This window comes from Nyctibius grandis, chromosome Z (assembly GCF_013368605.1).
Source record: "Nyctibius grandis isolate bNycGra1 chromosome Z, bNycGra1.pri, whole genome shotgun sequence".
Classification (NCBI taxonomy): domain Eukaryota; kingdom Metazoa; phylum Chordata; class Aves; order Nyctibiiformes; family Nyctibiidae; genus Nyctibius; species Nyctibius grandis.
The window spans coordinates 13,719,835-13,734,829 of NC_090695.1; the positions used below are offsets into that span (position 1 = coordinate 13,719,835).

At 42.2% G+C, this 14,995-nt stretch overlaps 1 protein-coding gene across 1 annotated transcript in view; it reads right to left on the minus strand.

Moving 5' to 3' along the window:
• Window positions 1-1,581: 1,581 nt before the first annotated feature.
• Window positions 1,582-14,995, minus strand: part of PLCXD3 (phosphatidylinositol specific phospholipase C X domain containing 3) — a 98,255-nt gene continuing 84,841 nt past the window's right edge. Inside the window, exon 3 of the mRNA XM_068423312.1 lies at window positions 1,582-1,738. Within this exon, the coding sequence (XP_068279413.1) occupies window positions 1,582-1,738 (157 nt within the window). The remainder of the gene's footprint in view (window positions 1,739-14,995) is intronic.

Sequence of the window (14,995 nt, forward strand, 5' to 3'; positions counted from 1 at the left end):
TTCAATAAGACCATTTTTGTTTTTCTAAACTCTGATGGTAGATGGTAGTCCTTATTATCCAACAGAAAACAGCAAAGGATCATATGCCATTCTCTTTTCTCACTCAACCAAAAGTTCTAGTTACATCAACAGAAACTTGACCTTAGTCTTATCCCATAAAGCACTGCAATATTTCAAAGAGCATTTTCCTTGTAAGACATTATAGCATCTATTGTTTTGCACAAATGAAATGTTTTGCTTTCCAAAGTCATATGCCTGTGCACTGATGTGTCCAGGAGATATGACTGATTGTGTTGTGTCCAGTTAGGTGTCATACAGTGGCAGTGCTCTCATTTTGCAACTCACAAAATTTTCCATATATTTCAGTTTTACACATGTTTCATTAAAAGGAGGATGATCAGCAATTCTGCTGCTAGAACAGTGCCATTCAGTAGACTTCCAACCTTGTGTTATGCAGTATTATACCCCACAAACAATTTAAGGACTATAGAGTATTGTTGTTAGGTAGAAATTGAACCACTACAATCTTTAGTACAGCAATTTTTCACTGATGAAGCTGGCACTGATTTTTTTGTAATCAATAGCAGAGAAGTGTTGTTTGTAGCTGCCTTAAAGACAAGCTTAGACTGCACCTATTTTTTTTTTTAAGTGCAGATTTTGTCCTGCAGAAAGCAGTTTCCACTATGGGACAAAATCCTGCCCACCTTACAGTACACACAATTTACTGATCCTATGCCAAATCCACGCTAAACACAGGAAATTTTCCTATTAAATTCAGTAGACTTTGGATCGCGCTCTTACATAAGATTAACCCTGGGAGGAAGTGGTGCTCCAAGCTGGCCTAACTTTGTTCCTGTTAGAACCAGGGAAAATACTCACTGGTAGCTCCTAGTACAGAGTTAGGCCAGCACCGCGTATCTGCTGGCTTGACCTGAGGCAAAGACATTGGAAATCCCCATTTTGAGAATGAAAAGCAAGCAAGATTTAATCTGTGCTCTGTACAAGCTACATAATACATCATGTTTACTGTCCACTGGTTATGCATGTGTTAGAGGCATGACTTCGGATTTACTTCACAAAGACATTTAAACCTGTAGCTCACTGAAAATACGATCAGTTAAACCACCTAATAGATGAAATGTAGCAGCTTAAAATTTTCGAGCCAGATATAGTGTCCTTAGTCTCCCGGTGTTAATGCTCACACCGTCGGGAATCCTGCTGTTGGCAGGCAGAGGGAAACATACATCCCACTGCTCTGAAAGCAGCAAATTTCTTGGCACTGTTCATAACCATGGGAGACACATGAATCACATTTGGTACCTCACAGAAAACATGTAAATGGCCTTCTTTTCTCAAACACTGTAAACATGTTTAGTTTTGCTCTTCACATGAAACACAAATGTAAAAAATGATCATAATTCATTAAAACATTTCCCCTATGCCCACCCACTAAAGCCCTAAACACTTCAGCGTGTTATAGGAAGATCAGTGTTTTACAAGGTAATTCTTTTAAAATGCAATCTTTTTTTTTTTTTTTTTTTTAATTCTAAATAATGCAGCAACACACATATTACAGTACTATCAAGTAGTATCATCTTCACCTTCATCCAGGGCATAGTTGAGCTTTATGACTGTGCTGATAAAGTCACCAAGTTCTACAAAATCTGCAGTAATAATATTCACACCACTTTCTCCTGGTTTCTGAGTTCGGACCCACTGCATCATTGCAGGAAGAGCCCTAAGGAGAAAACAGAAACAATAATTACTCATAAAGCAGCAAGACAAATGCATTGAGGCAGGATTTATCAACAGTGACTCCCACTGATCTTACTTGGTTTCTAAGGGAACCATGTGAGAAAGGACACAGGTCACTGCTCAGGCTTTCTGAAAACCCTTCTTTTTATAATTTCCATTCTCTGTGGAAATAATATGTTGATTGTATTTCAACTTCTCAGTAGAAAAGAATGAAAGGAAGATCATACAGGCTCGCAGTAATTATTGATCTTGCCTAGGGGCAAGGGCATGGACCAGACACCTTTTCGATATCATCTGGCCATATGACTCCACGGGAATTGTTTATGGAAAAAGAAGTAACAGAGAACTCAAGCCATGTGCAAAGCATGTTTGACACATTCAAGGAAATACTGAAAATAATGTTTTGGAGGAGATTGAAGGAACCATGATTTCTACAGTATAAGTACCGCATATACCCAATACCCTTTCTTTCCCAGTATTAATATCCCAGTCATCAATTATATTTAATCATAAACCAGTGGTTAGTAACAAAATAAAAAGCACCACAGTCATATCGACTGTTTTCTAAGATGGAGTACTTTTATTATGTCAGACCCTTAGCACAGGAATACTGGGGTGTAAAATACGTCTGCCTAACTGGGTTTGTGAGTATGAAGAAATTTTTCTGACACTATGAAAATATGAACTAACAATCACAAGAAACATCTCTGGGAAAATAAAGGGCTCCCCAGTCCTGCTGAGGAAGTCAAGCAGCAAGACACAGTTTTCAGAAGACAGAAAAGAGAGTTCCAAAAATATAAGGTACAGATTTTTCAGAGAAAGGGTATTTTTCAGAGAAAGGGTAATTGACCATTGGAGCAAACTCCCAATGACTGTGACACTCTGCAGCACTTGGAGTCTTTAAATCAAGCCTGGATGTCATTCCAAAAATGCACTCTCGGTTAACCTTAACCTGCTGAGTTAAATAAAAGAACCTATGGACTGGGCAGGGCCACAGTCATCATGTTCCCCTTTGCCCTAAATCTATAAATCTGTGATTTGCCCTCAGCCAGCATGTTGTACAGCATCCTTCACAGAGGCAAGGTACATGTAAAATGTTGGTCTGACAGTAATTTAAATCAAGCTGAACATGCTGAACCTAAATCTGCTCCCAAAAGCTTTAGGAAAACAGATCTAAGGAAAACAGAACTATTAGCAGACACAGATTTTACTTGTCAGTGGCCACCAGAATCAGTCATTTTTAATGAAAATTTAGTACTGAAAAAAAACAAGCAGTTATAATTAGCCCCCTTGTCCTGGTTTGGACTAGGACAGAAACAATTTTCCTTTCAGTGATTTTTCCTTTCAGCTAAGTTTCTTCTAAGTAACTGCACTTTCTGAAGTTAACTACATGTTTTTCAGACTGTGTCCACTTCTAAGATTGATAATGCTTGAAGTTTATAGTTATTACTAAGGCAACGTCATGAATGGTGTGCAGAAAAGCTCTTGCTTATACTGATTCCTACTAAACCAAGGACACTGCTAAGTCTTTTATGGTCCACAAGTGAAAGGATGCACAAGGGTCACACCTGCGGTGAGCAGCAGACAGGATGGGTGACCCAAAATTGACCAACACAGTATTCCATCACATACACGTGATACTCAGTTTAAAGCTGAGGGATCACAAGGGTCGCTCTCTCTTCTTCTACGGCCTGCATCTGAAGAGGACTCTCTGCGTTTTCCTCCTGTCCTCGATCCCAATCTGTGTGTTCCTGAATCCAGTTCCCATCTGCCACTGAGTCCAGTCCAGGACTTCTCAGGGCCTGCCCTGCAGCACCAGTGGTGACGTGATCGTCATCAGGGGAGCTCAATCTTGGGTTTGTATATATTTGTATACATTTAATTATTCCTATTACTATTATACTCTCATTGCTACTGTTTATTAAAACTGTCTTAACTTTCCAACCCTTAAGTCTCGCTCCCTTTTCTCTTTTCCTTCCCCTTCTGGGGCAAGGAAAGGGTTAACAGGGAGCATCTGTTGTCCGTTTAATAGCCAGCCCAGCTTTAAACCTTGACACCCCTCTATGATTTTACATGAGAATGCACAACACTAAGGGTTTCGCTTCAGCAAAATGTGCTTTAATCCACCGTAAGATCCATATTTAAGCCAAGCAACACATGTTATTTAATGCGTTGATTCAATATGACTGAAACATATGTATGTATGCACACCAGCTCATAAAGCTGAGCTTAAGCACTCTGCTATATAAGAACCCAGCCAGCATCTTTAGATTTAAGTTCATGTAATCCTGAAAGGCTGCACTCCACGGAACTGTAACAGGCACAGGTCAGGTGTTAAATATCCCGCAATGCCTGGACTGTTTGAAAAGATCTGCAGGCAACCTGAACCAGGACAGATCTCAGCAGAACAGCGTGGACCACCAAGGTGATTAAAAGGCAGCTCAGAGCAGCTGAGAACTCCACTGCAACTTCAGATGCAAGAGATACTGCTGAACACTGGACAAAGACATGAGGCTGAACTTCTAAGATGGCAGTATGTTGCCTTTGTCTTTAATATCATCCTATTTAAGCTCAAAGAGCTTCAGGTTTGAAGGTGAACTGACTGACTGTAGGCAACACAGATTTTTTCTTCCTTCCTTCCTTCCTTCCTTCCTTCCTTCCTTCCTTCCTTCCTTCCTTCCTTCCTTCCTTCCTTCCTTCCTTCTGCCATAAGTTGATACCCTTGATATTTTACTCCCCCCTGAGGCATAATTAACTTCTTTTGGTGTCCTTTGTTTGTTCTGAGGCTGGTTCTGATGTAATTCTATCGTCAGACCGTAGCGTATGCTGTCTATACACTTAGCCATATAGACTGAAATACTGTTTTCTTTTTCCTACTGTGTTCCTATTAAGCCAGCCTTTAGCAGATAGTCATGCCTCCTTTTGATTAGCACTCTATCTTAAACCCAGTTTGCCCTGCCATTTCATCTCTAGTCAGGATTGGTAGTTAAATGGGTTATTTACATTTTACTCATATTTCACATAGGACACAGCTGCATGACCCTTTGCTCATATGCAGATTGTTAGATACAGTCACAGAAATCTTTTGTTCACAAGAGAAGAGAGCATTCAAATATGAGTCAAAAAGTGAATCAGATTATCCAATAAAAAGCCTATTTGCATAGCAAAGCCAAAGAACACAATCCTGTAGAAAAAAAATACCTTAACAAAATATACCGCTGACCTTAAAAATTTGATCTAGGGTATGCAACTCTGCTTATGATAGAAATTCATAGAGAAAAACCCATACAGATCATCTTCCTCCCATAGTGCCATCCTGAAAGTGGATTACATCAATGACTGTAAGAAACCACACACTGCTCAGCTTCAGTACAAATATCTCACATGCTCACAGTAACTGTTAGAATAAGCCTGCTTTAACATTTCTCAGGGTGCCTTTGTGATAGCAGCACAAACCTTGTTCACCCTTCCTTGTAATTTCCAGTCTCTGCATGCTTCAAACTAGTAATTGTTCTCATTAGGGGTTTCAGTCAGAGGAACACAAATGATGCTGTGTGGAAGCCACCTACATGACTGTGCTCACAGAAACCCAGTACGTACCATGGTCTTTGTAGATACTCTTGCAATGTTGATAAGAAATGATTTTGCGCGTGAGCATATGCGAGCCTCTCAGCTTCCCTGATAGCATCATTGCCTCTCCGTTAGGTGGGTCCTGGCTCTCCTATGGAGGATGTTGATGCCCATGCTTAAGGGTCTCACTGAAGCCCTGGCACCAACGGTTCAGATCCCAGCCCTGCAAGGGCTGAGGACAGCCCAGCCACGTGAGTATGGGCCACACTTGAAGATACTCAAGGTTAGTAATCTCTGCTGTTACCCCACTAACTACAGCGGTGTAGTCATACTGTAACTACATCCGCAGCTCCACTGTGCTAGGGTAACGAGTTTTCCTAATAAAACAGTGTCATGCTGGTAATAATGACAGCAATGCCACTATTAAAACTGCATGCAGGACAGGCTCTACCTCTCCTGAGGACAAACTCAAGTCTTCCAGCCCTCCTGTGCCTCAGTTGCCTCCACTGCAAATGATGCAGTGAAAGCTGGATGAGTTGGTCAGGAGTCCTGCTGGCCTCAGACATGTGTTGTGAGGTTTTAGCACTCTGATTAAGTGTTCTGGAGGGCATACAAGATGAAAAGTCCTACGTTAACATGCTACAAACGAAGAGCCAGGCAGCTGGAAAAGATGACAGATGCAGAATAGTCTCAGCCCTTATACTTACTGAACTCAGCTGCATCCAACAGCTGTGCAGTCTAGCCCTTGCAGCCACAATCCCAGTTCTTGGAAGGAATCTCTCCTAACCCCTAAGGGTTGCAAAAGCCACTGTGTAACACTGAGCCACACACACAGAAGGGTGCTGCTTGCCTTAGCTTAGAGCCAGGGAGGAAAGAAGATGTGCTTGTCAGCAAAACCTGTGCGGGGAGAAAGAGAGGAGTCTCCTCCTCTCGCCCCTCTTCCTGGGGCACTGTTTTCATCCTGCTGCAGCTCCACAGACCTGGGTTGGGGCTGGCCAGATCCGGTGCTGCCAGGCCAGTGCAGCACTGCCCCACAAACCAGCAGCTGAAGTCGACTCCTTTTGCCATGTCCCCAGCAGGAGAGGAGGGCTAGTGGCACAAGCCGGGCAGGGAGGAGAAAGGCACAGGACTGGGGTGCTTGAGCAGCGGCGGGGAAAGAGCGAACGGCACGTTTGCTGGGTTTGACTATGGATTGGGATCAGTAATCTTGGTGAAAAATTTTCTGTCCTGAAGGAATACGTAGAGTATATCATTTATTGGCACTGACTGGGAACTAGGAGGTACCAGACTGCTGCCCCTCATGCCCAGGAGGGCAAAAGAGCAGGAGATGAAAGCAATGTGACCAGAGGTGACGTGGAAGGACCTTGTGGGAAGGGCTGTGGTCCGGTCCCAACCCACCATCGCTACCCCCAGCACCAGGGGCCAGACCCACCCTGCAACCCATGCTGCCCAGCAGCCTCCTCCAAGGGCTCTCTGACCCACCAAAAAGTCTGCATGAGAAGAGGGTGAGCGGAGGAGATCTGGGTAGTAGAGACCTACCTACATTGGACAATGCAGTGTTGTGCAGAGATTGTGGCCATATGTCTTCTGCAACCAAAGCTTTTATCTCTAGGTGGCACCTCACTAAGTCAGCCAGAGGTACTAATTATTTGGGCACGGCTTGGGTATCAGGATGGTTTATATCACACATGCAAACATGCCCTACATCACAGTTTCCAGCCTTTTTTTGTTGAGGAGCCATGTGCTTTCTCATATAGCATTGCTACCATGATTTTCATTTACAACCCAGTAAAATCTAGGCTCAGCTTTGACAGTTATTTTATTACCTCTATTTTCCCTGTTTCGTTTGCTTGCTCTTATAAACAGAAATTGCACAAATGTCCTTTTAAGTTTTTCGCTTCTTTCAGGAATATTTTTCTGATGCATTAAAGAACTCAGCTGAGAAACACTGCCCTAAACTAAAAAACATGCATAGCCCTTTTCAAAGCTATTGAATATTCAAGACCTCTTTTTTTTTTTACATCTATCCAGGATCTCAAGTGGACACCATTGGTGCTGAATTTTGTTTAAAAGATAACAATATTGAAGTAGCTTCAGTTCAAGCAGAAAAAACGTGAGCCCTATTACGGGGTTTCAGAAAGAAAATATGACATAACTAATTGCATTAAAATTTGCTTTAAAAAAATTTGCTCTTAGGCTATTTTAGTTTAGAAAGAGGAGTGGTTTGTTGTTTGGGTTTTTTTAATGCCCAAGTCATCAAAGCCTGACAACCTGACAGAAGACCAACAACAGTAGCACTCTAGGACAGGACCTCCCGTGGCAAAACAGCCATTCCTCTCTGCAGAGCTTTCAAGGGAGAGGAGTAGGAAAAGCTACTTCGTAAACCCAAAACAAAAGGGCTGTTCACTGTTAAGAAGAGTTTGATCACTAAAGGCAGAGAACAGGTTTTCTATTCTAGAGTGCAAGGAGCCAGTTCAAACTAATCCAGAGTGAGAACTGGTCTCATTTACAGAGCGCGATGCTGCTTAGCATCAAGCGCTCATTACCAGTAACACCAGCGAGAACTGAAGCAGGTCCATTTTCTCAGGGCAAAGTGACATGTGGCATTTCTTCCCTCTCCAGCGAACCACTCACCCTGCCTCCCTGCAGCCTTTTGCAAATAGGTGTTGCTGTTCAAGAAAAACAGCACTCCTCTGCAGGAGGATGTACACATATGAGCCTGAATCTGAATCCCGATGCTCTTTAACTTTTCCCCCTTCCATCCAATTTTACCCACGTTTGCAAGAACACTGATTAACTCTGGAGCGGTAATTCAGCACACACTGACTTTGGCTTTTCAAGGATGCTGAGAATTCATCGCTCCAGTGGGAGAAGTGGATGTCTCATGTGCCACTGAATCATAAAAATCACGACTGGAAAGAACCTTGAAAAGTCAATCAAGTTCATCCAGCCCATCCTGGGCAGGATCAACCACACAAAGATCAGCAATACAAACCACTCCTGGTAAATGTTCAATTTAATCAGTACTTACAAGCCCCCAGTGATGGAGGTGTCACAACCTTCCTCTGTATTCAGAGCATCTCTATGTAAATACCCTTATACATCCTCATCAGCTGCAACTGGAGTACCCAAAAATAGATGCCACCAAAAATAACAGCTCAAGAGTGTTCACCATGTCCTCACTCTGCTCCTGCTAAAGATTTACTGTCCATCAGTAAATAAGCTTCCCTGCAGAACATGAACCTTAGGTACCATTCCACAGTACATCATTCTACCATAATTTTCTCTGTGGCAAAACTAGTTTAAAAGGTCCTCTTTTTTTACATGCCAGCTATTTGTTTCTGCTCCCTCATTAAAATTTACCATTCTCTCAGTTGTGCTAACAGACCTGTAGGGACAAAATAAAAACCAGAACATGGAAATGGTCTGGATTAACAGAAATAAATCAACCATTTTTGCTCTCCCTCTGTCCCAAATGGTCCAGTTCATTGACGAGATTTGATTTATAACAGGACCTCCCAAACTGTTGAACTGATGCAACCAAGGCACAAATTAACTGAAGCACAGAGATTTATAAGAGCTCAGCATGAATGGGCTGGGAAAGAAGTCCTTAGATTCACTTCCTTAGCCCTCAGATCCTCTCTAGGCAGCAGTAGCATGGCCATAAAACTGGCACTACCAAGGCCAGACTGAATAGATCCAGAAAATTTGGGCAATGCTGGGTGAAATTTTATTACTAATAGTCTCGAAGGCACACAGGTGGGAATTCCTTTCCCCAGATTCTGAATGGATGTTACAGTGCCCACCAGCTGTCACACTGCAAGAGTTACTTACATTAACGTCCAACAGCCTTGAATTTATTCTTCTGAAATGCTTATCTATAATTCAGTCATTTCCAATTGCTTTATACAGTTTGGAAATGCATCTAATCAGATGACACAGACTACCCTGCTGGGGTCAGATGAACACTTTAAAGTAACTGATCATAGTACTGTACTCTACAGAGTCACCAGGGGCCAGATGTCTTTGTTCTCCTATTGACTTGTTGGTTTTCTGCATTTTGTTTTTAAGGGGAGGCAGAAAGGAGCTCAAAAGGGCCTTTCCTGCCCTCCCTTCAAATAACGTTTCAGCTGAATTTATTGGACCTACACCTTTATGCTTGTACAAAAATGCAATGGGATATTTACTAGCAGCAAATAGTGGTTCTGGAGGTGATTAATGTTCAACATGCTATTTTTCCCTGATTCCTTATTTTTAGCCATTGTACCTAGGGCATTAACTAATAGCATTAGGAATGCAGGCAGCTGGGAAAAGACTCAGTGGACCCTGTAGCATAAAAGATCTCATTAATGAGCAAACTCCATTGGCTACTCTCTTGGTCAACGTAGCGGGGAACTGAAGCGGGCAATGACAGAGCTAAAAGCTTGAACTGTTACCACACAAAGTGAGGCATTTAGCTTTTACATCATGACTCAAGAAGGCCTTGTAACACACATAGTTATGCTAGCATGGACAAATACATGATAGTCCATGGTTTAACAGGAAAACTACTGCCTGCCACAAGGATGCCAGTGTTCAAATGCTGGCTTTTCTCAGTGATCCAGCAGATCAAGTTAGACAAGCTCATCAGCTGCTCTTCTAACCAGTTATCTCTTTGGAGATCACACAGGGAGACACATCTCCTCTTTTCGTAACAGTGGTGCAAGCCTTTAAGCTACAAAAATGAAGGAGAACACAGAGATCTTAGTGCTGTTCAGCCATCATTCCTTTCAACCTTCTGTGGCCCAAACAGAGATAAGCCTCAACACTCATTTACACAGGTGCCTGCATGTAGCAGTTTACCTGCTTGAGACAGTCACTCCTGGTCCCAGTTCCACACAGAAATCTGACTGTTCAACAAATGCCAAGAAATTCACAGAAATGACAATAAGCATGGACTATGGAAACAGGAACTAGAACTTATTCCACTGTCTGTGAAACAGAGAAAACCTCTGCGTTACATAAGAAAACATCCTAGTCAACAATCAAGGGAATAGCTACAGGTTTGGGGCTTTTTCCCCCTCTATCTTCTAGCTCTTTAAAAAAAGTTATGATTTATTCATACACTCATTACACTTGAATCACTGTATTAAACCATTCAAATCAGGTGTTGGAGTTGACTGCAGAGGGGGAACTACTTTGTCATGGGTGTATGTTATGGGTGTATGTTGTAGCCAGTACCAGAGCATTCACAGCCAAGGTTTCCTCCACCAGACTCAGCCAAGGACTTCGTTTTCTCCAAGGGTTGCCACCATGTGTTGCCTGGGACCTTTGAAAGAGCTCTCCTGTTGAGGAACTTGGTAGAGGACTCCAGGTATGGAGCTTCCCAGCTACTCCCCAGTTCAGTTTCACTTGCTGCTGACGGCTCAGCCCCTCATTACAAAGCTCACATTCTTAAGCATGTAAAATTTGAATGATATAAGAAAGAAGAGAGAGATTAAAAGGCAATGAATAAAAAAAATTTAAAAAAAAGGTTGTGCATGGAGGAAATACTCTGAAATTTAATGTGGAGATCAGTGAAATAGGGTCTACCAGAGCAAACAAGAAGAGGTTATTTTTACCAGTGTTTAGCCCTGCCCAGAACCTTGGAACACAGATGAATTAGTAGAGTGATTCTGAAAAAAACCCACTTTTGAGTAACGGGAAAAGTTAGTAAAAAGGTACGTATCACTACGAGAGAAAGCACAGCAGCCAGGTGGAAGGCAGAGTTTGTTTAAGAAACTTCTGTCTGCCAGCACTATCACTCTGCTGTATGACCTGTAACAGAATTTCACACGTCGCTGCACAATTTCCAGTGAAATCAATACTACAATAAATCTAAATTACTTAATTAAATAGGTAAAATATGGATTTTTTTTTTTTAGTCTAATAGCACAGCCTGCAAAATTAATGTTTTCTTCCTGCAGACACTTCAAAATTAAACTAAATCTCACCTATATTTGAATCCTTTGCTATTGAATACAGAGCAAAGCAATTTCCATTTTCTTTCAGATAAAGAGCTCTAGGTGGTTCTAATTTTTTTGTGCCGTCCACTGGAGATACACAGTCAGTCTGCAGCAGCAGAGAACAGACAACCAAAGTATACAAAACTGCATGCAGCTGTTTGCCATAGTACCTTGCCCAGTATATTCCACAATACGTTACTCAGACAGACATACTGTAGAATAATTCATACTGAATGTAATGTTGAAAAATGCAAGGAAAATAACCATACTCAATCCAGAGAAAGCTGCAGTAAAGAGATCGGTCTTGCAGCATTCCCATGAATGTAACACTTTCTGATTCTTCAGAAAAGATGGGAATCTGCTTCATTTGTGAAATATCAGCAAGTAGATTACAATGAAGCAATTCACTCAATCGAGTTTAAATGGAAAATTATGACAAAAATAATTGCCTTTGCAAAAAGGTACAGGGAAATAGTTATTTTTCATCACTGCTGCTATCTGGACAGCAAGAAGAAGCAGAGAATATAGTAAGAGCTTTAGGCTGCACATCCAAGTAACACAAATTGGGCATAATTGCAGCTCTGATTTGAATGATGTTGTGATTAAAACAAGTCAGGAAATGAGATGGTGGGGCACAAAATTATACAGGAACACAGAGTTTTTCAGTTAATTAAAAAAAATGAAATGTCTAGTTAATGTTCAACGTAGCCGATTAAACAATCTTTTCTTACTTTTTGGTCTTTTCAAATTTAAATAGTTTTAAATTACGTGTCATTTTAAAATAAAGTTATTTTGAAACTGTCAAAACACATCAATGTTTCTAAAACATTAAGTTAGAAAATATCAAGATGAAATGTTTTCATACATATTTTCCTCAAATACAATTAGTCATCAAGTTTGACACAATTTTACAAATAATATCAATGGTGCTCAAAAATCTGTTTTTCCAGCAAATTTCTGTTTAGCATCAAAATTCCTCCCTGCTGTACCTCTCCCCATCTGAGGCACCACCTCTTCTGCGTTCTGCTGTCGCTTCCTTTGGTTATATTAGCAAGTGCCTCTTTGCGCGGACTGAACTTCCTTCACCTCTTTCTCCACCAACGCTTCACGTGCAAAGCTAGTTTTATCATTTCCCTTGCAAGGTGTGTATCAAATATACACAGCACCAAGGACCCTTACTGCACTGCTGTCATTGCCACTTCGGGTTTTGCCACCCAGCACCCCAGCCCTGTGCCCGGACCGCAGGCTGTGGGGGTCTAGGGTTGTCACACACCCACTAGCTCCTCCGCAGCAACTGCTTCATCTCCCCAGAGTGGGAGACTAAGCTGCTTATTATCCTTTATACATTTTCTGGCTTCTAGCTCTGGCCTCACACAGCTAAACCAGCTTTGTTAATCAGCTGGATCCCAAAGGCAATATCCTCCTGAACAGCATCCTGGGCATTGCTGCGCATCATTTACCAGGAGCAGCCTTCCCTGAGCTATTCCTCATTCCTTCCACTTGCTTTCCTCACAACCTGTTATTAACAAGCCAAAAGTGTTCACATGATAAACCCTGTATTATACCAGTTATAATTACGCCAAATACAGCACCCAGGAGATATTACGGAATAGGCACTGCTCTTTCACAGTGAGAAATGTTTGTTCCGGCTACAGCTGGGGTAGACATGCTCATCAGGCTATCTTCCTGCCAAGGTGGTCCCACGCCAGGAGGATTTGTCCCCTAACACAGACTTCTCTGACTCCTCGATAACCAGTGGGGCTATGAACGAATACTACAAGGGCACCCACTTCCCCATCACCGGGTGGTGGCTTCTCATGTGCCTCAAGACCAGACTGCTCCCGGGGCTCCCGCAAGCAGCCTAGCAGGGAGAGGAATGCTGCACCGTGCGGTCCTGTCCTCCCATCTCCAGTGACAAAGCAAGTGGCATGGACAAGACCATGTACAGCTGCCTTTGAAAAGGCGGGTTAGCAGCCGTGACGTTCTCCTGCAGAAGGGGGCCTGGGAGGAATTTGCTAATGATTTCTGTTCCTCTTTCAAGAGCTGATAGAGCTCATCTTAAAAGCAGTCAGCTTTCTCACTCACGCTTTTCCAGCGGTAAGACTGTTGAAAAACGTCACTGCTCTGACGGCAGGGAGCACTTCTCTCACTTCCAGACTAAATTTATTTAGTCAGTGGTATAACTGTTGCTCTTGTGAGAACACTGGCCTTTAGCCTAAACTGTTCTTTTCCCTCCCTGGTATTTATTTCCCTGTGATATTTACAGACAGTAATTACACAGCCTCTCAGGCTTCATTGTGCTAGGATAAACAAGACAAGCTCTCTCAATGTCTTCAGCAACTCATTCCCTGATTATCCTAGTCAGTAGTCCCTCTCTGCATCTGTGCCAATTTTAACCTACTCCGCAGAATGTGGATGATCAGAATTGTACAGGACATCAAAAAGACACCCTACCTCCACCTCAGGCGGTAATATCACCACCTTTCTCTGCACGCTGGAAATGCCTCAGTGCATATCAAGAGGATAATGCTTTTTTTCCCAGATGCTTTCCACTGAGGGCTCTCAGTTTCAGCCAGCCATGGGTGACACGCCAGCAACTGCCTTGCCTGGCTTCCCCAGCTGATGAGATCCCACCTTACCAGAGCATGCTCCCATTATTACGACCTTGCATTTTATATCACTGAATTCCAGCTCACTTCTAAATACTTCTGGCATCCAGTTCTTGCTGCATGCTACCCCTCAGCTTTCCTCTATTATGATGATAGCCTCTTTGTGTTATCAGCAAACCCCATTAGCACTCTCTTACAGCTGAACCCAAGGTCCTTCATGAAGTATTAAAGATGATCAGGATCTTTGAGGAATGCTACCATTACCTTCTCTTCAGTCTGGTACTTCCAACCCGTCCCAAGTCCATTTCCAATTCCCAAATTCCATTTCAGTTGATAATATCTTACTTAACACTTTACCAGCTGCATTACTGAAATCTCAAAATTTTGCTGTATAATTTCCATAGAACTAATTACAAAAACAAATGAAGATCGTTTGACAGCATCCACCTTTGGCAAAACCTCATCAACATTTATCCTACTTTCCATTAACCTTCACATCTTTAATTATCACTTCTTTCCCGTTAAGCTCTTCAGTCTCTCCTTCTCCGGAAAGCTGGTGGGGGCTCAGACCATTCCCCTGCCATTTTTAGACAAGGGCATTATGTTTGCTGCTGTCCACTCTAAGCCACTGTTCTCACAGGTCTGCTTTAATGTTCAATGCTCATGCTAGTCCTTCAGCAATTCTGCTATGAAGATTACACAGACCACTCTCCTCTCTGCTTGAATGTATTCACCTCTTACTGCTTTTACGAAACAACTTCCCCAGTGATACGGGGAGTCGCAAAGAAGGCTCCAAGAGGAATCCTGACAACTCAAATACTGGATGAAAAACTAACTTCCAAGCTCCACAATGAATACAGCAGAACTTAACATGAAGAAGCAGGATTAATACAGTTATTTTAACCAACCCACAAGGGTGTATCGTTAAGGTAGCAGTAGTGCACTTTACTTGCTGTACTGTGCAAAGGAAGCCACTGAAAGCAATAAAATCTGCTTGTTTGGTAGACATTTCTGCTGACCTTTGAGCCATCCTTTTTAACATTCGTTACTGGCAGATTTTGTAATCAAATGCTAATA